This window comes from Telopea speciosissima, chromosome 1 (genome assembly GCF_018873765.1).
Source record: "Telopea speciosissima isolate NSW1024214 ecotype Mountain lineage chromosome 1, Tspe_v1, whole genome shotgun sequence".
In the NCBI taxonomy this organism is placed as follows: domain Eukaryota; kingdom Viridiplantae; phylum Streptophyta; class Magnoliopsida; order Proteales; family Proteaceae; genus Telopea; species Telopea speciosissima.
Window position 1 is genome coordinate 17,308,171 of NC_057916.1, and position 23,787 is coordinate 17,331,957.

Sequence of the window (23,787 nt, forward strand, 5' to 3'; positions counted from 1 at the left end):
GTTTTAGTTGCAGGTCATGTGAGGAAGATAATGAATTTGGGGTTTTTAGTTACAAGGATAAAATCAACGCAGAGAGACAGAGGGTAAATTACAGATCACTCCCTGATTTTCAATCGATGTGTCCGCATGGCCTGTGAATTCCCCGCCATCATCGTCTCCGTCGATTACCGTCTCACTCCAGAGCACCGCTTCCCTGCGGCATACGACGATGGCGTCGAAGCAGTCCAGCGGATAAAAAATCAAGTCTCAGATCAATCCAACGGCGAACCTTGGTTGAGAGACTACGTCGATTTCTCAAAGTGTTTCATCATGGGTTAGCAGCGCCGGTGGGAATATGGTGTATTATGTGTATGGAGTTTGGGATTAGATCAACTTCAACCAGTGAAGAAGAGTGGGTTGATACTGAACCAGCCTTTCTTCGATGGGTCCAAAGGACATCATCGGAGCTGAGAAAAATAAACAATCAGATCGTTGCCGGAGAAGAAAGAGGTGAGATGGAAGAACATGAGATTGAAAAGATGGAAGGTTGAGGAGATAGGTTTGGGTTTTGAAATGCAAGGGTTAAAAAGTAAAATTATAATAATGAGGGGTAATATGACCATTTTTTTTAAAGGTTAACTACCACTATTGATTTTCTACCACAAAAACAAAAACTACAACTATTGATCACCCATAAAAATCAAAAACTTTTTTTTCAGGGTCTTCTTCAGCTATTTTATCTCCACCTCTAGCTCTATCATTTTCTCACTACTCAGAAAAATTGAGTTCCAACCTTATGTATCTCATGCTTTTTATTTGAATGAAATTCAGTTACCCAAAAAAAATAAAAAAAACTGTTACTTTCCCCTGCCAGTCCTCCTAAAATAAAATATATATAAAAACTTCCAATTTCAAAAAAAAAAATTAAAAATTAAAAAGAGAGATAGATATATAAATCAATCATATCATTACCATGATTTTTGTCTCATTGTATATTTTTTCCTTTTCTTAAGTGAGGGAGAGACCGAAGGACCAACGCGCCATTACCAAACAAAAAGAAAAAAGAAAAGAAACAAATTCCTAAAAAAGGTTGGGCATTGAAACTCCCGAGTTATGATATTGTTTCTGCTGAGATATTTTTAGAAAACGGCCAAAGATCAATTACAGAAACGAATATCCTACCAAAGAAACACATTTACTGAAACGAATAGAATCGCACCATGGAACCATATACCTCATATATGAAAGCTTCTCTCCCAACAAGAACTATAATTAAGTGCATCAAAATATCCAATTGGCATCTTCCAGTACAGAGAAACATGGAACAACCAACACCTTAAAAATTTCCATCCAACACAAAATACTTGCATCTGTAAATTACAGTGTTTCTTCCCTCTCCACTATTATTGATTGTTAATTAATACTTGCATCTGTAAATTACAGGGTTTATTCCCTCTCCCAACTATTATTGATTGTTAATTCTTGATCTCTTAAAAAAAATTGGCCCAATTAACAAAATGTTGCACCAAATATTTAAAACCAAACAATTGAGTAATAAGAGAATTTAGGAAAGATCATAAAATTACTGCTAAACAAGAGATCCCAATGTGGGAAAAGGATAAACCTTTCAAGATCTCTTATAATTAATTTCACATTCGTCACCACCACCCCAAAAAAATTAAAAAAGCATCCCAACATCTTCTAGAGCAAAAAATAACAAAATATCAATAAGATCCAGAAACTTCACTTTCTGGTTCTCTCTCTCTTTCGTCTCCCAAATTCCAATAGAGACGCTTTACCAACCCTACTACCCCTCTCTCTACCAATGCTCTCTCTACAATGGTATGGTATATCTTTGTTACTATATACCCAAACACAAATACACAAACTTCTATAAATGGTACACCGTATGCCTTTGCCTCTACAGTATACCCAAAAGCGGGGAAGAAATTCCATTTCCCCTTCTCTGTTTTTGTTCTCTCTGTAGTCTCTGTACCTCTCTATACACAACTCAGTTAAAAAGCAAATAACGAAGATAAAGGCATAAGCTTAGCGAGGACCTTTGGTTGGCCTTGCCACGGGACCGGCCGGCGATCGAAACCCCACAGTGACAGCGTCATACACGCACCAATGGAAAGGTGTAGGCCTTCCATTCGCAGCCGAACACACATGGCAGACGACGTTCGAGACCACCTGGTTACGCTCATTAGGCCTTTCGAACATGTAACCATCTTCCCAATCTGTGTACGCATACGTATTGGCGGTTGACATCAGGTATTTCTCCCTCTGCGCCTGCAAGTTCTGCAACTGGTTCTCATAATCCAGCAACCCAAACCCCAACCTTTCCCCTCTGTAAAGAAACTCCGGAGATGTAATCTGATTGAAATATGGCGAGGCCAATCCAAACTGCGGTGGTTTAGTACCAGGATCCCGTCGGAGTATCTTCTCTGGAGGAGCCATTTTTCCAGGTCGGATTTCGATCTGATGAGACAAATAATCTTTTTCACCAATACTCTGGCGGAGTTTTCCCCTTCGTTCCTTCTTCAATCGCTTGATATAAAAGAAGCAGTCTTCCTCTTTCACGATTGCGGCGAAGTCTGTCTTGTCGGTGACCGGTAATCTGCGGCGCTTATCGGAAGACGATCTTGAAACCTTACGACGGATTAGAGATATGGAGATCTGGTTAGGAGAGATTCCGATCATCTGACTTATCACCGATTGCAATTTCTTGAAACCTAGGGATGGATGGATCTCTGCATTACCTATGTCAATCTCACGTTCTCCATCGAAGAAAACAATTGGAAAAGAAACAGCTGCTACGACCTCCATCATCGGCGAGATTTAATTCGGAATTTCATCAGCAGAGACGAGCATGAAGCGCTCAGCAAAGAAAGTCAGACGGAGAGACGGAAGGGGCATTTTAAACTGGGAGAGGAGGTGGGGGGTTTTACAGCGTGGAATGGTGATTTATTTATGGCGGTGGGGTTATTTGTGGAAATAAAAGTTCGATTTTGGGTAGTTTTACTTGTGAGTTGTGAGTTTTGTTACCGAATAAGAAAGAATGCAAAGTGTTGGTTCGAGCTGGATCTCTTGAGTCTTTGACCTGTCAGCGCCAGCTCACATTACTTGGGCGTCAAGTCTTGCGTGGGTCTAATTAATAACCTCTACTTCTTTAATTAATTATCTAATTAAACCAACTAATCGCTTACTTTTTTTAGGGGTGTTTAAGATTAAAAAAGATTAGGGGAGAAACAATGCTACCCGGTGCTGTGTCTCCGTGTACCAACGCCCTGAAACAATATTAGGGGAGAAACAATGTTGCAAAGATACCGGTTTTGTATCATTTTTTTTTACCATTTTATCCTTTGTTCATACTATTAATTATTCGATATTGATCAGGTATCGATATCAGTGTCAGTCGATACCGATTCGATGCCGATTTCCTAAAATCCTAAAGGAAGAACAGTCAAACCTATGCTGTGTACACTCTATTGGCAAAGTAACAATCAACTACAATAGCGATTGTCTTGGAACACTTACAAAATAGGTTAGGCTTATGGTTGTCAGAGTTTTCCAGACCACACATAATATGTGAGGGGCATGGTTTACATTCCCATTACAATGATGTATCATGTATGTGAGGTGCATAGATTTTGTTTTTTTTATTAAAGGAATGAAAAACATATTACTAAGAAAAGGAAAAGGTTACATCCTGTCCATCATACTGAAAAATATTACAGTTGTTAAAAAATGGCCTTGGAGGCCAAATACCTAACCACACTGTAAGTTAGAGTTATGATTTCAAAAACACTTACCATTAGCATGTGAGGTGCATAGTTCACAACTTCACATTTCCAATACAAAAGACCATTGTTTGACGCATGTACAAACTTTTAGCGTAAAAAATCTCATATGGGTAGGAAAAATTTTTGCTACTATGCTACACTTGTAATAGGAATGTTCATGCTACAAAACTGGAAGCTAGGGAAATGACACAATTAACTTTCACTCTAGGTTCATAAATACCTTCCTAGGTTTTAGTATTTTTAAAGTACCCTTTAAAATCCAATTTTCCTTTGCTGCTAGCCTTATAGTAGGAACATTCCTGCATCCAATGTAGCAGGAAAATTTCGTCCATATGGATAGAGCCAAATACAAATTATTTTTAAAATTTTTTTTATTGAAAATGTGATTCGCATTATCTGAAGATAGCATTTTATATCTAAAGGTTTAGATGGGTAAAATTTTCCCAAAAAAAAAAAAAAAAGTTTGGATGGGTAAAATTCAACATTATCATATCATTGACTATTGTTTGATGCATATTTAATTTTCAGAGAGAGCTCCAGGGCTGGGATTTCCACCTTTCATGAGGATGGGGTTTATTTAACCCCCTTCTATGGCTAGGCGTAGGGGTGCGATTGCCTTTCAGGGTTCTTTTCCTATTTAATTTTTTAAGTGTCACCATTAAAAAAAATAATTTATTTTCGATTATTATCTTTTATTTATTATAGTCGTAATGTCCTAAGATTTATTGGTATTTGCCCAATTCGGTATACATCTTAACCTCTCCCCATCCCCGCCCCCACCCCCACCCCCACCCCCACCCCACTCCCCCCAAGAAGAAAAAAAAAATAAAAAAAATTCATACCAAACATCCACTAATTTGATAAGTGAGTTTCACCAAAATGAAAATTTTTTATAAGTGAGGTGGTCGGTGGTCCCCCAATAAGCCCCATCTTAGGTCTGCCAAATGATGGTCCATCTTTGCACCCAAAAAAAAGAATGGATGGTCCACCTCAGCTTCAGTAACATGACATAATTTTAATGGGCTTGCTCAAGTTATGGGTTGCATTGGGCGAAGAATGTTGGCCGTATAGGCCCATGTTCGACGTAAGCCCAGGTGAATAGCTGCGAGTTGATTGGGATTAACTCGCGAAAAGCTAGCCCAACCCATGCAGCAACTGCAGTGAAATGACAAAATTGCTTTCGGGAAGATCTACCGCTATCATGCACGTGATGGGTATTTTTGTCATATGACATGCAGTTGGTTGTTTTGCAAAACACAAGACGCGCAAAAGCATCTACCTTCGTCTGCAATGGTTCCGTTGGGTCGATTCGTTTTCTTAAATCCCTCATTTTTTCGTGCCCATCGCCCGGCTCTGCCAACGCCGGCAACGTCCTTCCCATATTGCCCTTCTAAATCGGGCAAATTGACCGACCTGCACAACCTTAAGCACTTGAAGCTTGTCTCCTCCTCTTCCTCCTCCTGCTCGTCGTTACTGTCATCATCATCCTCCATGGAAGCTCCTCCGGAAGGTTACAGGAGAAATGTTGGCATCTGTCTCATCAATTCTTCTAATAAGGTTCGATCATTTGGTATTTCCGTTTTACCCTTTTGGGTCCTTTTTGGATTCCTGATCTTTTTTATTTATGTTTTACTTTATTTTTTAGATCTTTACTGCTTCAAGGCTGGATATTCCGGGCGCCTGGCAAATGCCGCAGGTGATTTCTGTCACTACTTGGCAAAAACTAATGAATTTTTATGCCTTTACAATTCTTCACCTCAGCTTTTTTTTTTTTCCTATCATTTATTGTGACTGAAGTACCATTACCGGAATATATGAACAATATGGAATCACGAATTCGAACTTTCTGTTGAAATAATTCAATTAGTTGTTTGTGGTGAAAATTCCAGACTCGTAAGACTTTCGGTGGAGGGCGAGGACAATGAGTTTAAGGTCTTTTTACTTGGAATTTCATCAGTTTAGCACAAGGTCTGTGGATGATAAGAGTAGTTTAGCAGGTCCCCGTAATGTCAGGTTTGTACTTCGCACTCTCCGGAAAAGCACTCAACTTGCTAAGCTAGGAGGGGGTTAGGATAGTTTGTACACCATAATTGGGGCGGGCGGTTACCAACTCTTGTAAGTGGTGATGGCAAACAATTACAATTTCTGAATGTTGGGGTTCTCATCAAGACATTAGCTGATCACCTGGTTTTGGGGGCGCTTTATGGGATTGTTTGGGATTTGTTTTTACTTTTGGTTGAAGATAATCATCTGCTGGGTAGCTGTATTTTATAGAAACCTGAACCTGAACTTCTAGAGAGAGAGAGAGATTGGAAGAAAATCAAATATGTAATCTTTTTAATTAATGAGCATTACATAAAAATATGTGGACAGGCCTCGGCGCAACAGTAAGGTTGCTCCATTGTGACCTAATGGTCATGGGTTCGAGTCGGGAAACAGTTTCTCCGCAAAGCGGGGGTAAGACTGTGTACATATGACCCTTCCTAGACCCCGCAGTGGCGGGAGCCTTGTGCACTGGGTGCGCCCATTACATAAAAATATAAATACATGTCCTAGTGTCTAAAAAATAAATACATGTCCTGGTGTTGCCATCAAAGAACTAGTGGACTGAATTATGTTGAGAAAAATAGAATGCTTGTTATTCTTTTAAAACTGAGTCGATAGTTATGATCATGATTCTTTTTTTTTCATGTCATTATGCGCATTACCCTTATAGCAAGGGCAAAGAAACATGAAGATCTTTATAACAATTTGAGCACAAAGGAAGAGGATAAAACTATCTATAAGATAGCTAAAGTGAGAGAGAAAGAGTTGAGATCTCGACCATGTTAGATGTATTAAAAGTGTAGATGGTAAGGTACTAATAAGGGATGGGGACATTAAGAAGAGGTGGGAAGGCTATTTCTGCAGCCTACTAAATGAAGACACTTCGAGTAATAGTGTTCTGGATGGCTACATTACCCATCAAGACACCATGTGTTATTGATATACATGAAAAATTAGGATGTTTAAAGTAAATGAAGCTTCAAGAAGGATGAAAGTAGGCAAGGCACAAGGCCCAAAAGAGGTCCCAATAGAAGTGTGGAAGAGCTTAGGAATCTATGGTTTATCTTGGCTAACCAAGCTATTTAATAAGATTATAAGCACAAGGAAAATGTCAAATGAATGGAAGAGAAGCATCATGGTTCTGATTTACAAAAATATAGGTGATATTAAGAGTTGCAATAGCTATAGAGGTATAAAACTAATGAGTCATACAATGAAATTATCGGAGAGAATTATTGAAACCCACCTAAGACAAAAAAGTACTATTATGGAGAACCAATTTGGTTTTATGCCAGGAAGATCCACGACATAACTATTTACTTACTTTGGAGACTCATGGAAAGATTTAGAGATTGCAAGAAGGATCTCCATATGGTCGTTATTGACCTAGAAAAAGCTTATGATAGAGTCCTTAGAGAGTTAATCTGGCAAGTACTAGAAAAAAGAAGTATTTTAAGTAAATATGTGGACATAATTAAAGATATTTATGATGCTGCAGTGACAAGTGTAAGAATGGTTTGGGGGGGGTCAAGGTAGTGAATTCCCAATTACAATTGGGTTACATCAAGGATCAGCTTTAAGCCCTTATTTGTTTGTGCTTACCAAAAAGAGCGTACCCAGTGCACGAGGCTCCCGCCACTAAGGGGTTTAGGGAGGGTCATAATTTACGCAGTTTTACCCCTGCTTTCACAGAGAGGCTGTTTTAAGACTCGAACCCCTGACCACTTGTTTGCGCTTATAATGGATGATTTAACTAGAGACATTCAAGATGAGGTTCTTTGGTGCATGATTTTTGCTGATGGTATTGTTTTGGTGGATGAGACAAAAGCAGGGATAACGCCAAGTTGGAGTTATGTTGATCAACCTTTGAATCAGAAGGTTTTAAGATAAGTAGAATGGAGACGGAATATATGGTGTGTAACTTTGGTTACACTAGGATGGATAATGAAGTGGTGAATAATGATGCGAGGGAGATTCCACAAAATGATTATGTTAGGTATCTGGGATCAATCATAAATAAAGAAGGTCATATAGAGGATGATGTTTCACAGAGAATTAAAATAGGATGGATAAAGTGGAGAGTTGCGTCCGGAGTGTTGTGTGATCGGCATATTCCTTCAAAACTTAAAGGAAAATTTTATAGGACAGTCATACGTCCAGCTATGATGTATGTTGCAGAATGTTGGGCAGTTAAAAAACATCATATAGATAAACTTAGTGTAGTGGAGATGAGGATGTTGAGATGGATGAGTGGCAAAACTAGGAATGATCATATTAGAGCTGATTTGGGAATAGCTCCAATACATGATAAGCTACGGGAAAGTCGTTTGAGGTGGCATGACCATGTTTAATGGAGACCTTTGGATTGCCAAGTATGGAGGAATGATTTGATTCAGATTGAAGGAGCTAAGAGAGCCAAGGACAGACTTAAAATGACTTTAGGAGAAGTGGTGAGGAAAAACATGCATAGCTTAGGCCTTGTATTAAGTATGACCTCGAATAAGGATCCATGTAGCCGACCCCATTTAGTTGGAATAAGGCTGAATAGTTATTTTATGTGCATTACCTTTGTATTTTAGCCTTAACCACATCATGTTGTTGGTTTTGTTTGTTGTTTAATATGCATTACCTTTTTATTTTAGGTTGCTGAGTTGTTGTTGTATGTGCATTACCCTTCCATTTTTTCAAAGATTTATCATCCTTTTATTTGAAAATCCTTTTTGAATTGGTGCCATATAGGGTGGTGTTGATGAGGGTGAAGAACCAAAAAATGCAGCTATTAGAGAATTGAGAGAGGAAACAGGAGTTACTTCCGCCGAAGTTCTTGCAGAGGTTTGTTCTAATCCTTTTGCAATACATTTATTAGGAATGGTTGAATGCTATATCTTTAACGTAATGTTGCTTGCCCTGTATAAATAAAAATAAATAAAAAGAAGAAAAAGCTTGTCCACTCGTTGTATCATTAGTCATGTGTGAGAATTTTCTTGGCTTTGTCGTCCTAATGTTGCATAACTGCATTCAAGGATTCATGTCTATCAGACAAACTAAGAGATTCTTCTTTAAAGATTTTTGAGCTTCTTGGCTATTCTCGACACTTGTCAAGGAATAAGTTGGTTGTTTTGCTAGTCGTAGTTCCTAAGAAAAAAAAGTCTAAGAACTAGGATAGATGATGGACTTAGTTTAGATTCTTGATCTTGAAAAGCATGTGTGGACGAAGATTAAAATGTTTTATTAATTGTACTTCTTCTTTTTCCCCATAATTTGTTCACATCAGCGCCTTTTGGTCCAATGGAATATGGTTGGAAATATTAAAGGGGGGGGGGATATAAGATAAGAAAAGGAACATAAAAATCTTAGTTTATTACCTTGCTTCATCGGTATTTAAAAAAGAAAAAAAAGAACACAAAGTTTTACAAGCCCACTATTTTATGCCAAAAGACCATTAAGAAAGAAGTCTAAGTAAAAATCTTCCCCTATTTCATTTTAGTTCTGTGCCTTTTTTACTTCGAAAAAGCCATTATTTTACTCTCCCTCTGCTTGAGCTTTGTAGCTGTCTTAAGTGGCTGTGTTGGTCTCTCTCTCTCTCTCTCTTTCTCGCTGCATGTGTGTGGTTTATTCACTTTGTTACTACAGAAAAGTTTACATTTTGTTCCTCTTTGATGGAGTGGTTTCACTGAGAAAATAGGAGGAAATACTGTGCCATGGTTGAGGGAACTGGGAAACCAAAAACAGAAAATTAAAGGAACAGAAGAATAGAGGGAGAGAAGTGTGAGAACATTAGCCCCCTGTCGAAACGCCATACAAAGTTAGATCACTAGATTGAGAAGTACAAAGAAGACAGACCTCCGTCAAGTACTGATTAGATGACATCTCCAAGGGCCATTAAAGACTACATCCGCCTAATGAATAGCTGAAATACCCATACAAAAAGTTGCTTCAGATCCAGGATGAGCAGCTACTGTAAATGCATGGCTACTGTGATGAACTTTTTTGTAAACAAGCCATCAATCTCATTCTCCTTGAGAGTTCATTTACAACAAAACCTACCGTTAAGCTGTAGGTTCTCCTAAGGGTCCCGTGTGTGTGAAGAGGGGGGGGGGGACAAAAAGAACAGAAAGGATGACAACACGTAAGTGAATAAACATCTGAGCTCTAGAGTTAAATCTTGGAAGATAATTGCATGGGAGAGTGAAGAACTAAGGTGGATATATGAAAAGCTCATAGTAACTAAATTAAATATGCCGTGGATGCTTCAAAGAGGTAGGTTATGAACTCAATAAGTGCTGTAAATAGGCAGAATTCTTATTGTTCCTCAAATGTTAACATTAATATGATTTGAAAGATTTATATTAGATCCTAGATCTTGGGCCCAATTTGGATGGATTGGATCCACATCATGGCCTATTCATGGTACTGATGCAGGCAGAAGCTGCAAATTTGGTCTATTGGACTTAATTGGATTCAATTTCGAGTCCCCAATGGGTTATTAGATCATGGGCCAAGTATTTTTGGGTTTTCTTTTGTAATGGGTCAATTAAAGATATGTATGATGGTGCGGTGATAAGTGTAAGAATTGTGGAGAGCCAAAGTAGTGAATTCCCAATTACAATTGGGTTACATCAAGGATCAGTTTTAAGCCCTTATTTGTTTGCTCTTATCTTGGATGATTTAACTAGAGACATTCAAGATGGGGGTCCTTGGTGTATGCTTTTTGCTGATTATATTGTTTTTGTGGATGAGACAAAAGCAAGGATTAACGTCAAGTTGGAGTTGTGGAGATCAACATTGGAATCAAAAGGTTTTACGATAAGTAGAAAAGAACGAAGATAGAGTATATGGTGTGTAACTTTGGTTTCACTAGGATGGATTATGAGGTGGTGAAAATTGATGAGAGGGAGATTCCACAAAGTGACTATTTTATGTTTCTGGGCTCAATCATAAATAAAGAAGGTGATATAGAGGATGATGTTTCACCAAGAATTAAAATAGGACGGATGAAGTGGAGAAATGCATCCAGAGTGTTTGGTGATAGGCGTATTCCTTTAAAACTTAAAAGGAAAGTTTAAAATGACCGGTTATGGTGTATGGTGCGGAATGTTGGGCAGTTAAGAAGCATCATATAGATGAATTCAGTGTAGCAGAGATGAGGATGTTGGATGGATTAGTGGCAAAACTAGGAAGGATAAAGTAAAGAATGGTCATATTATGATACATGATAAGCTACGAGAAAATCGTTTGAGGTGGCTTGGCCATGTTCAACAAAGGCCTTTGGATACTCTAATACGGAAGAGTGATTTGGTTCAGATTGAAGGAACTAAAAGATCCAGGGGCAGACCTGAAATGACCTTAGGAGAGGTGGTGAGGAAAGACATGCATAGCTTAGGTCTTGTATCAAGTATGACCTCAAATATAGCTGATTGGAGGGCAAGGATCCATGTAGCCGACCCCATTTAGTTGGGATAAAGCTGAGTTGTTGATTAGGTGTTCGCTTCTAGTTTCTATTTTCTTTTTTTTTTTTCCCTAGAAATTTAGGCTAGATCGAGTTTATATTGAGTTACTATTCTGGGTTGTTTCGTTTTTTTACAGAGAACTGTTGAATCTGGTTCTAGAAACTGTAGAAGCTCCAGAAACTTTCTATTTTCAGATTCCTTGGTTCTCGAGTCCAGAAATTTAGGAAAGTTTCTAATTTATATGTTGTGCTTACTAATAGAAGCTTTAGGTTTTATTTAGTCTGTATACTTTATAAATAAGTGCCCTGTCTGCTATGTAATGTAGTGATTTGATTGAATGAATGAGAAATAAAGGGTTGGAGGATAGTAATCGATTGGTTGTTGTGGTAAAATTCCAATGCTCACAGCCTGGTGGATAATTGTTCTTATTGGTTGCTATTCTCCCAAATTCTGTGCACATCTCTCCTCAGCTCTGTTCTTGTTTATTGGTTCTTGAATTTCTAATTCTGCAAATCAACTACAGCCCTAGTACGACCCCCTTGGCTACCCTGTTTTCTGCCAAATTTCCAGCTATGTACAAACCTCCATAACTCTCTCACACCAGACCAGTTTTCCTTCAACTTTACTCAACAGCCTTTCTTCCCAATCCCCCTCAAATCCATCCATAAAATCCTAGTTCCAAACCTGTTTTCAAACCTACCAGAAACCATCCATGTTCTGTCCGAGATTTTAAAAAACACTAATTCAAGTTCTGATTGAGCCCATTTGAGGTGCCACTTGACCCTAATTTGGAGGCCAACAGATCAGCATGTGAGAAATATCTATTTTTTTCCCAAATCTGTCTTGCGGTAGCTCTGGTTCTATTTCCCTAATTTTATCTCTAATTCATTAGTTTAGGGTTCAGGTTGTGGGCCACCACCAGGTACCCTGAACCTTCTGGTAAAGAAGACAGAGGGAGGGGGTGGGGGGAATTAAGAATATGAGACATGTGAAAATCAAGCAGCCTTTGAATGTGAATCTTACAATTTTTTCTCCTTTTATATTTTCAGAAGATATTTGAGCTCTTTAATTGGTTGGAAGCATGGTTGTCAAGGTGACGCCTAGGCAATGAGGTGGTTTTCCAGGACCTAGGCAAACAGCCACCAGTTTGTCTGGGCACCTAAGTCCCAAATTCTGTCTGAGGAAGGGGGGGGGGGGGGAAGGGAGGAGAGAAAAGGAGGGGAAAATGGAGGAAAAGAGGAAAAAGGAGGAGAAGAAGCAGTTGCAGTGGGAACCACAGCTGCTGGAGTTACAATGGCTGCAACTGCTGCCGAAGAAGGAGGGCCAAGGGGGGATGGGAGGTGGGGCGTACCTACTACCTAGTATGCATCGAGTTTTTTGATAGCTTCTTCCAGGCATGTTGTTCACCATCGAAGAGAAGAAGAAGCCTGCTGCCACAACAGCAGAAGGTAAGAGGAAGGAGAAGAAGAGGGAGAGGGGCAAAGGGGGATGGGAGATGGGGTGTACCTGGTGCGCATCGAGTTCTTTGACAGCTTCTTTCCAGCATCATGTCATTTTTCATCGAAGGGAGAGATGAAGGAGATTATCCATTTTTCCATTTCCTTTTTAATATCTTCTTATTTTCACATACTTAAAATAAAGTAGCATGTCTTTCTACTTTACAGTTTACCTATCAATTTTTTTCTATCTTATTTTTCGCATATTTAAAGTAAAGTAGCATCTTTTTCTATTTTACATATCAACTTTTTATTTATGTAAGTGAAGGAGCTGAACTTTTTATTTTACACAAAAGGCCTTCTTTAAAATTGAAAGTAGTAGAACGGAAAATATTTATTCCTAACCACCCTTTTTGTATGTGCAATGCTTAGGTTGCCCAGGCTCCTTGCCCACTGTCTTGGATTGCCGTGACAACTATACTTGGATGATTTTTTAACTGAATAATGTACATTGAATTTTTCATTCAGGTTCCTTATTGGTTGGCTTATGATTTTCCACCGGAGGTTAGAGAAAAGCTTAATCGTCAATGGGGATCAAACTGGAAAGGTCAAGCACAGAAGTGGTAAGCATGCCCAGTCACTTGTATATAATTTCAGCTGCTTACATTTTTGAACTCGGTACAATTTGTTTTGATTTAATAATAACAACAACAATAATAAAACTCTTTTGTTCCTTGCTAAATAACAAAACAACAGCAACAATAAAACTCTTTTGTTCCTTGCTAAATAAGAAATATGTTGAAGAGGAAAAGAAGAAATGTATAAGAAAGGGAGCCACTACTATGCCCACAACAGAGAATGAACATGAGAACAGCTCACAAAGGAAAACCATCACCAACCCTTACAAATCCTTGCTTCGCTAGATCATCTGGTAAGTTAAGTTCAGATGTTGGCCCCCATTGGCAACAAAAACAATAAAACTCTTTTTGTTCCTTGCTAAATAACAAATATGTTGGAGAGGAATAGAATAAATGTATAAGAAAGGGAGCCACTACTACGCCCACACAACAGAGAATGAACATGAGAACAGCTCACAAAGGAAAACCATCACTAGCCCTTACAAATCCTTGCTTCGCTAGATCATCTGGTAAGTTAAGTTCAGATCTTGGCTCCCATTCGAATGAGATATTGCATGGGAAGCTTGGTGGCAAATGTATCTGACAAGTTACGAAAGGAGTCAAGGCCAGTCCGACTGCCTTCTCATCCAACTCAACCAACCAATCACAGTGGTAGAGTCCTACTACCTTGAAGTTATAAATGTCGAGAGCAATGGCAATCCATGTTGAGTTACCAAATCAACCTGATTTGAGTTACCCTAACCATTGGCCTCCTACCCCAAAAGAATATGATTAAGTATACCTAAACACTGGTTGAATGAAATTGCCCTATGCCCTTGTATATTTGTTCTAAATTGGATCTGATGGTTACTACTTACAAGATGTGGATTGGCTTTTGGTGATGTTGACTTCTGGCTGTAATTTTCATGAGGTAATTTTGGTTGGCCCATATTTTTCGATTCATTTGGTGTGCCAAACTGCCTTGAATTGCTAGAGTTTTCTGAAGTTCATTTTTTATTTGCATAGTAATCCTAGGATAGGCTTCATTGGTTTTTATTTTATTTATTTGTCTGGTTTTAGTTTGGAAGGATTATGTTTGGTTTCTCCAATATACATTCTGATTACCTGTTCTAATAAGGCAATATGATGGCCTGAATGTGTCCTAGTATTCGTAACTGCTAGACATTAGTTCAGCACAATCATTTTTTCTTTATAAATGAAAACCATATTTTCATCCATTTTATTATATCAAGTTTTGGACTCTTGAATGCTCAGGTTTCTTCTTAGATTCACTGGAAAAGACGAAGAGATAAACCTTTTGGGTGATGGAACAGAAAAGGCTGAGTTTGGGGAGTGGTCATGGATGACTCCGCAACAAGTAGTTGAACTTGTGGGTGGCCAATGACTCCCTGTTGATTATATTGTTGTCATCATAAAGCAATAGAAATATGATTTTAGCTACTCAATTATTGATGTGTCTTTTCGTATTTTATCGTGCAGACAGTTGATTTCAAGAAGCCTGTATATGATGAAGTTCTGAAAGTCTTCACTCCCTATCTTCAGTCAGATTCTTCTGGACAGGTGTTATAGACAGTTCCATGCAAAGAAATGACTGGAATATGGAATGCAATTCACTGATCCAACATGGTGGTAGTGCCATGGCAGGTTTGCATGAGTTATATGTAGCTATCTAATTGTGTCTGTATTCCTGTCCTTTGTACCCAAACTTCATGGTGTAAATTGGGCCATAATCCCAGTTTTGAGTTTATTCGTTTTTTTAATAAGTTAGCTGTCCAATGTTGCTCAGTCGATGATACTTAAACGTCGTCGTCATGGGAGCTTCCTTCTGGTGTTGAAGGGAAAGATTACACTATTGCAAGATCTGTAGGTGGTTGACATGGAGGGATGATTTTGGAGATACATGGATCAGATTTCTATTTCTTTTGAGGAACTTTGGAGTAACAATGAATTTCATAATAAATAGAAGCATGAATGATCTATGGAGCAAAGCCAAATCCGGTGTGCAAGTGTTGATTTTACATTGTGAAAACACAATTTTATTTTTCACCTTTTAAGTCTTCATGAGGAAATCTGTTCTCCAAATTGTCTCCAATTGAAAATGTGTCTGAGACAGCAAGACATAGTCGGGTAGGAAATGAACGGCACACCCCTGCCTTTCCATGGGGGTGGGGTGGTTATTTTGCTCCAAACCTGAGAGTGGTAGCAGAACTTGCAGAGATCCTCCGCTGCTGGTTCTTTGTTCTGACAGAGTGCGGTTAAGGGTTTGCCGAGAGAGGTCCACGAAGAGCTTTGACAGCGCAGGTTGCAGAGGTGTGAGAGGAACCTGATTCATGTGCAAGAGAACCTTAGCCTTCGCATCTAAGACTAGGAGTGGTAGCGGCACAGCAAGGCTATGAGAGAAGAATTGGGAGAGAGGAGAAGAAAAAAGCATTATGAGAACCACCCATCTAATAGAGTGGTGAAAATGACCATCCTATCCATTGCCTGAAGTGGGGTCCACCTCACTCTATTAGAGGGAATTGAGAAAATGGACGGGCAGGCAAATTGAGGTGATATTTTTCCGTTATGAGGGGTTAATGAAAAGTCATTTGGAAAAAGCAATCACACTTTGAACATGGCCGTTGGATTTAAAAAATCCATGTGTCGACCATGGAGAGGGGGAATCGGAGGAACCTGAGGGTGTCTGAACTTGAGGTGATAAACATCCGATCGGGTGCCAATTCGACCAGGAACATATTTGAAAATATGTTGTCCACTCAATGGATTTTCACATCAATGGCTAAATCAACGCCATTGTCACCCCATATTTTTAACACCAGAATTTCAGAGACAACGATCTATTTGCAAAGTTATGGCAGCTTTTAAAAAGAACATAAGGTCCCCCCACCGTATTTGGCCATTTTCCAGAAAAAAATAATATTTTTTGCGGGAGATGTCAAATAAGATTCGAAGATGCTTCCTTCCATCACTGTTGCGAAGATCCAGGGAGACAAAATGCAGTGTTTGTAAATGCTTGTGGTAAATTCGATTTGTCGTTACAATCCACTGGGTTTGGGCATTTGGATCGACCTTCCGTGACCCAAATTATGTTACATCTAAAAGATCCCTAATCAAATGTGAACCTTCCATTCACCACAAGACAGGAGAATAGAAAAGGGTATCGAGAGGGTATTTTGAAACATACCAAAACCCTAGGAAAGATTTGTAAACCCTAAGATAATGGGTGGAGGGAAACTTAATCCAAAAAGCTTTTATGCTTTTTATGGTATCTCTTCTAAAAATATCATATTGCTTTCATCTTTCATGTCCCTCGTTTATATATGCATCTTTGGCAATAGACCAAAAACAATCTCATAAAACCTTCTCTCAAACCGTCAACAAAAAATGTTCTACCCAACCAGAAAATACACATCAGCCAAAAGTGTTTCTACCTGGCTCAATTGGTTCCACCCTCTGAAACTTGGCTTCAAATGCTTCGCAAATTATCAAAATGGGACTCAGAAGCAAAGGTACAATATGGAAATATGAAGACTGAGATCACATAACTAACCATTCTACCTTGTATTTGTTGTTGGAATAAGAACAAATCAGTTCCACTATGGCTAAATTAACCATCATCCATGAACTGCAGCCATGGCATAGAGAATCCCCCCCCCCCCAAGTAAATCAAAACTGGTACAGCGTTTAATGATAATTTCAAGGTAGCAACCTTATATACCAAGAAAGACTCTGCGGCGCTGTAACTGCATGAACTGCAGCCATGGCATAGAGAATCCCCCCAAATAAATCAAAACTGGTACAGCATTTAATGATAATTAACAGTTCAAGGTAGCAACCTTGTATACCAAGAAAGACTCTGTGGCGCTGTAACTGGATGCTAATGCCATACCAGCAGAGGTTGGCTGAGAGAATGCTAATTGAGAGGATTCTAGGACCACACCCATGCAGAAACTCTTCCTGCATTAAAAAGAGAAAATATTGATCAATGAGGTGAAGCCTAGGAGAGGAGAAATGAGATGACAATCATTGAGTACAATGCTCTCCAAACCAAATCAAAAATCAAGGTGAAGCCTGGGGACCAGTTTGTGTGTGTGTGTATTCAGGTAGACCTTTTCTGATTCGGTTTTAAGAATATTGACACACCAAAAATGAGAAAACTAATTGCAGTTCCAAAACCTGGAGAAACAGAAAATTTTAAAATAAGATGACACATTCGAACCAACTAAGCTTTATCCCAACTACTAGGGGTAGCTAATGTGAAAAAGAAGGCTATATTCATCCGGATCTAAATAAACTACTAAAGATGATATTGACTGACAATGACTTGGAGTTACCTTGCAGCATCTAGTAACCGAGTGGCAATGCGTTTTCTTCTGTTAGAGGGTGTGACCCATATGGCTCTGATGCCACAGAAAGCAGGCACGGCTGTCTTGTCACAGAAGATTGCTCCACCGATGTCTCTATCTATCAGCTCAGGACCATTAACTGAGGGGACTGTTTTAATGACTTCCCTCTTAAAATTGACGTCTCCAAAGCGAAGCACGGTTGAATTTGATCTAGCTTTCTTTGCTACGGTGACACTAGAGCTTTTTGGAGCCACTGAATGTGAGAGAACTCTGTAGGCATTTTTTATCGGTTCAGCAACTAGGCAGCCAGCAATCCTCTGAAAGGAAATGAATAAATACACCTGGAAGAGCAAAAGGAAAATTTCATGAAGATATGATGCCACCCTCTCAATCATATATCAAAGATTGGTGTCATACAGAAAGGGAAGGAGAAAGCCACCTTGCAGAACTTATGAATAAGCCATCCATCGTCCAATCCTAGTTCCTTCTCAATTATCTTCACAACCTCCTGAATCTGCCAATGCAAGCAGTTCTGTTAAACTCACTTAGAAGAACAGCATATTGAGAACCACTCCAACCATTAAACATTCAAGGATGAAATGACGAGGAAGTGAAACCTTGGTCCAGTGTGCAGGTGGGTCACCATATAATACCAAAATGATACGGGCTCCATCACTTGAATGCATTGAAACAACTCTTTCATTGCGCAAACCCTGTAACTTGAATAAAGTATAAGATAGAACAGGTTCATAGCAGGCCAAATAATACCACTAAATGAACTCTTATGAGCAATGTACTTTGAACTGGATTCCCTGAGTGATCTTCTTGTGAAATGCCTTGTGAGCCTTCTCATCCTCTTCTTCCCCGCGAGCATATTTTAGACCACAGATAGAGCACAAGTGGAGAAGGAAATCAGATTGGCCCAGCTCCAAATGGAACTGAGTATAACTTCTCTTCTTGTTCAGGATTCGACCAGAGGTGCAAGCTGGTTCTACAGTAGAAACAACTGGATTCAAATCCATCGGTGTTTCCTCAGTCTGCTGATTGCTAAAGTCATTGTTGCTGTGCAAGAGAAATGGATAGGAGTAAAATACTGTAATGATACCATTTTGGGCAAAAAGATAAATGGCAGCAACATGTACTGCATTTTAAATTAAGTTTAAGCATATGCCAAAGTTTCATAAATTAACTTGGATTTGCATTCTTGTAAATGTTTTCAGAATTCTTAGAATTCCAACGTTTCATTCCAATTTTCAGAGTAACTGAAACAAAATACACAAAAGTTTTGCTTCGAATTAGATGGAAATAATAGAAAGGAATAAAGAAATAAAGATGAAATTGGAAAAAGAGAAGATTAAGGAAGATGGAGAAGAAATAGGAAGGACCGATAATATTTTTCTGTTTCTTCCTTATATTTGAACTAGTGCACAAATCACTGCAAGGAATTTAATTTTGGAAAAGCTTTCTCAAAGTGCCAGTTAGGACTTTGTAAAGAATTAGACATGGTTTCAGCTCCCATTTTGAAATGCCCAAGTAGCATAGATCCGCAGAAGTACGAAAATAAAAGGCATTGGATGAAATGACTTGAGAGATTTGGAATATGCTTAGAAAGGAGGCAGGCTGTCAGGGTAGAGAAGCTTCGACACTCTATTTACAAAAACAACATCTGTAGTTCTAAATAGAGGGCATGTGATGACACTAAAAATAATGCTTCAGGAACCGAGTAAAAGCTGAGCTACAAACTCCTAATCTCTAACACTGCAAGTTGGGTATTACTTAACCTCAGAGAAAGAAATGGAAGGATCAACACTAAAGGATTTTAGGTATCTACATTCCTCCTAACCAGGGATTCGGAACAGAAGTGCAAATATTCAAATCTATGTTTCCCCAAAATAAAATAAAAAAAAAAAAAAAAGGAGGTAATATTCTATGACTCCAGAAAGTTGACACTGGCTCTGAAGGAAATAATTCATCGAAGAGAACATATCCTGAATAGTATTTAATATGTACTGTGTGAGAAACCCATTCCATGATGAATAATTCATACCTACATGGGTCTGCCCTCGGAGCTCGGCGCTTGTACGTTATCAGAATTTCTGGGGCCTTGAGTTCCAGGTCATCTTCAATTTGATCAAAAAGCTGGGGCGGGTCTGAGATTTTGGTTGTGGAAGGCTTGAAAAAAGCACTGATCTTAGCCTGCATCTTTGCTCCCGACTTCAATTCTTAGGGATCAAGGTGTTCCATGTTTTTGAGTGTTTTACAACTCAAAAACTCAGCTTGATCAACATATAACAAGTTCAGAGGATTTGATCTGGTGTGTCAACTCCACTCGTTTGTAGACACACAATTAAAAATAATGATAGAAAAGAAGAGAAATTTTGAGAAAAACAAAAGCACAGAAAGACGGAAGGTAATTGGCCCACCTTGAGGGCAAGATAGACTGATAACCAGTGTACTGAATCAAAGAGAAAATCAAGCAAATTAGATAACTAAAAGGGAAAACCAGGAATTTTTTCAAAAAGAAACAGGAAACCAATAGCTGACAACATCCACAGGGAAAAAACAACAAATGAAAATCATCAAAAGAAGATCAGCAAATATTTTTTTTTTCCCTTTACCTTGTTTGTGAGGGGAATGTGGAGTGTGAAGGAGAAAAAACCAAAAAAAAAAAAGAAGATCATAAATATAACCCGAAACAATCTTTAATCCAACAAATCCAAGCAAGAAACTAGAGAACTCCCGTGAAATATCAAACACTAGGACACAAACTTACCGCAGGAACGCTCCCACTGGTTTCAAATTCAAGCGGATTCGTCAAAGCTAAATATTGTTAGATAAATCACTCCAAGAAGGAGCAGAGAGCGGAAAGGAAAGAAAATGAGGCGTTAGGGCTTCGCTCTCTGGTTAAACAGAAACAGCTTAGCTTAATCCCTTTTCCCTCTGTGTTTTTTATTTTAGAATTTTCCCGCCAACGCGCCAAGCTGCTAACCATCGGCCCATAACCCATTTTGTCCGTGGGCATTTTCATGGACAAAATTACCCCTGGCTCTCACGGGGGGGAAATGCGGATCAGGATCGTCTCCAGGGAGGCCAGCACCCAGGGCACGCCCAGAGGGCATCCAGCGGTTGAGTTGTGCTATACACATCCCTAGGCGTGTGTGGCACAGCCCAACGACTGGATGCACCCTGGGTCCTTGGAGACGGGCTAAACATAGACAAAAAGTTTAAAACTTTTTTTTTTCTTTGGGGTAAAATGTCAAAATAGATCCAGCGTGTTGTTAGACTTTCCTTAAAAAAAATACTAAAATTAGATTGTTTGATTGCAATGAGGTGGAGAAATTGGATTCACAATACTTTCCTTGTCTGTCCCATGTAGGGTTTTAGTAATCGATATCGATTTGAATCGATTCATATTGGTCTAGATCGAATGGGTTTCTTTTAAAAAATTGAAATTATTTTTTACATTTATACCCTTGTCCATACTTATCCACCGGGTATAAATAACTGTAACAATATTTCACTAACTTTCTCTAGGAAAAGACATGATGACTCATAAGTACTATAGATGTTAATTTATATCCCCTAGAGGGGGAAGCGGAGTATGGAAATTAAAAAATTGCAGCAGTAGGGGTGTCAACGGCTGGGCTGGGCTGGGCCCAATCTTGATTGGTCCTGATTGATCCTAAATAGCTTGGCTCATTGACTTGTGAAACTAACAAAGTTTAATCACAGCCCACTTAATAACGCCTAGGTTGTTTAAAAAAAACAATCTGCAGAGAGGCTATTTACAGGTTTGAACCAATGAGCATTCGGTCAGAATGAAGCAACCTTGGTCGTTGCACCAAGGCCCATTCTCTTTATATTGTAAATATATATTATATAGTAGACGGTTGGGCTAGCCCTGCCAAGGTGGAGGCCTCAACCTAGGCCCTGCCTTGTCCGGGTTCAGGGTGGTTTAGTGAGGGTTTGGGCTGGCTGGGTTTTTTTTGACACTCCTCTTAGAATCCAAAGTTTAGATATTTGTGATTATGATATATTTTAGGCACTCACGAAATGAGGAGCTGCGGTGTCAGCGTCTTCATTCTACTGCGCCTGACAGAGTTATTTGGCGGTCTAGGATACTCTCCAATGCACATCAGACGGCTGGAGCTGGTCCTTGGGGTGCATGCCAGCCTACCCAACCATCCGATGCGCACTGGACACACTGGCGTTGGAGAGGATTTTCATGCGTTCTTTGGCTGCATTCTTTCTTCTGGATCCTTCTCTTCCAAGTCGGCCTCGGACATCGATGGTTGATTGAGCAAAGGAAGTTTGGTTTTGCTGTAACATTTTTTCTTATCAGTTTTTTTTTGTCATATGAAAATGTTTGGTTGATGCTCTACCTACAGTTGATCAAGTGATTGAGAGGATGGTCTTGTATCGCCCTCTTGTTGTTTTTGCTAGGTTGGACTAGCCCGGGCTGGGCTCGAAAATAGGATCACCTCTTCTTACATTGTAGCTTCACGCCCATGATCTTGGGATATATATATTTTTTGGGAAAGAGAATGCTACCTAGGCTGGGCACATGAAATGGCCACCACACCCCTAGGAAATTCTACCTTTCCATGGGAGTGCGGTAGTCATTTCATGCTCCTTAGTGTCTGACACAGGGGCAGCGCATTACACATACCCATGTAGCCCTTTTTTTTTCTTCTTTTTTTTCTTCTTTTGGTAAAAGGGGATATAATGATGTTGTTTGTGCTCATTGCCTAACAGATCATCAAGGCTGAATATGTTGATGGAAGCCAAATGGATGGGGTAAAAATTTTGTGGAGACAACATCAGGTGCATAGGCAAGCTTGCTTTCTTTTTGATGGTCTTACATATTTGGCAGTAACGAAATTTCTGCTTATTCCATAATAAGTATATAAATGACTAGATCTTCCACTACTGGAGAGAATATAAATGGGATGTAGTCACTAGATGTAGCTCAAATTCTCTCACTGACAAAGACTCTAGGCGGAATAGGTAGCTAACTAGCTAAAAGATGGGGTATCAATGTGCTTTGGAAGTGAGGGTTCCTGAATCTGTATTATATTTGCCTTGGAAAAGACTTCTCTACTTCCAGGGCGGGCTGTACTTCTGTGCGCCCAACTATGCCCCACATACAAGGTGGCGGAAAGTACCACCTTGCCCTTACCCGAGCGCCCTGCTAGAGCGGGGGTAAGGCGGTACTTTTTACCCGCCTTGTATGCTGGGCAAAGTTGGGCACATGAAAGTACTGCCTGCCTTGGAAGTAGAGGAGTCGGATCCGTTTGCCTTCCCTCTGATGTTGTGTTTCTTCGGATCAAATTTTGGCAGATGGCCTTCTATAGAGTTTCCTATTTGTAATTTTTTTTTTGGGTTGAAAGTTTCCTATTTTTATTTGATTTTGTTAGATGTGCTATCCTCTTAAGTGAGTTCAAGGGGATCAGCTTGAGGTCATGTGTGATTTTCTTCTCTCTTTTTAATAAAGTTTCTTACTTCAAAAAAACCTTTAACTTCACCTTGTTTAGCCATTTCAGTGGTGGAAAATGAAGACAAGCCTGGCTAGTGTTCTCCTGAGCTCCGCCTCTGTACAATTGGTGGCCATTTTCATATGGTCCCTTCTTTTGTCAAACTTTCAACAGAACTGTTTTTCATAATTCTAAAACAAATTTTCTGAACTAAGGAGACTATTACTATTACTTAACACCTATTCAATTTAAGAGGGCGAGCCTTGATGCAATGGTAAGATTTCTCCATCGTGATCAAGTGGTCATGGGTTCATACTAAATGACGACTTGCAGTATAAAATTATGGATAAAAGATCGTATGTGATGGAATCTCCCATGCTACTCTAATAGAGGAAGGGATTGAAACACCACACGATCGATTTGTGTGCGAGGTCCACGTGATAACGTTGATATCACTTTACCATGTGTCATAGGCAATAGTTTTCATGTACTGTCGTGCTCATGCACTGCCAGCATTGAGTACACTTGGATGGGCATTTAACCAAAGACCCCCTGTGCCCTATAAGACAGACTCAATGGGGAGAATCTCCTGTGAGAGTCCTGTCCCCTAAA

The 23,787-nt window shown here is 39.3% G+C and overlaps 2 protein-coding genes across 3 annotated transcripts; one reads left to right on the plus strand and one right to left on the minus strand.

Moving 5' to 3' along the window:
- Window positions 1-5,045: 5,045 nt before the first annotated feature.
- Window positions 5,046-15,215, plus strand: LOC122640213 (nudix hydrolase 26, chloroplastic-like). Of its 2 annotated transcripts, none has more exons than XM_043833376.1 (6): window positions 5,046-5,342; window positions 5,431-5,481; window positions 8,571-8,663; window positions 13,246-13,340; window positions 14,610-14,728; window positions 14,839-15,215. In XM_043833376.1, the coding sequence occupies exons 1-6, from the start codon at window positions 5,076-5,078 to the stop codon at window positions 14,922-14,924; spliced, it is 711 nt and encodes a 236-aa protein (XP_043689311.1). In that variant the 5' UTR covers window positions 5,046-5,075; the 3' UTR covers window positions 14,925-15,215. The 2 variants fall into 2 exon arrangements, with proteins under 2 accessions (XP_043689311.1, XP_043689305.1); XM_043833370.1 differs by having other exon boundaries at window positions 14,610-14,724; window positions 14,835-15,215.
- Window positions 15,216-16,858: 1,643 nt separating this feature from the next.
- On the minus strand, window positions 16,859-20,036 carry LOC122658473 (protein CHROMOSOME TRANSMISSION FIDELITY 7-like). The gene is made up of 7 exons (XM_043853451.1): window positions 19,749-20,036; window positions 18,499-18,763; window positions 18,319-18,414; window positions 18,141-18,215; window positions 17,690-18,042; window positions 17,130-17,312; window positions 16,859-17,003 (listed from the first exon to the last, which is right to left on the minus strand). The coding sequence occupies exons 1-6, from the start codon at window positions 19,901-19,903 to the stop codon at window positions 17,171-17,173; spliced, it is 1,086 nt and encodes a 361-aa protein (XP_043709386.1). The 5' UTR covers window positions 19,904-20,036; the 3' UTR covers window positions 16,859-17,003; window positions 17,130-17,170.
- Between the last annotated feature and the right edge of the window lie 3,751 nt (window positions 20,037-23,787).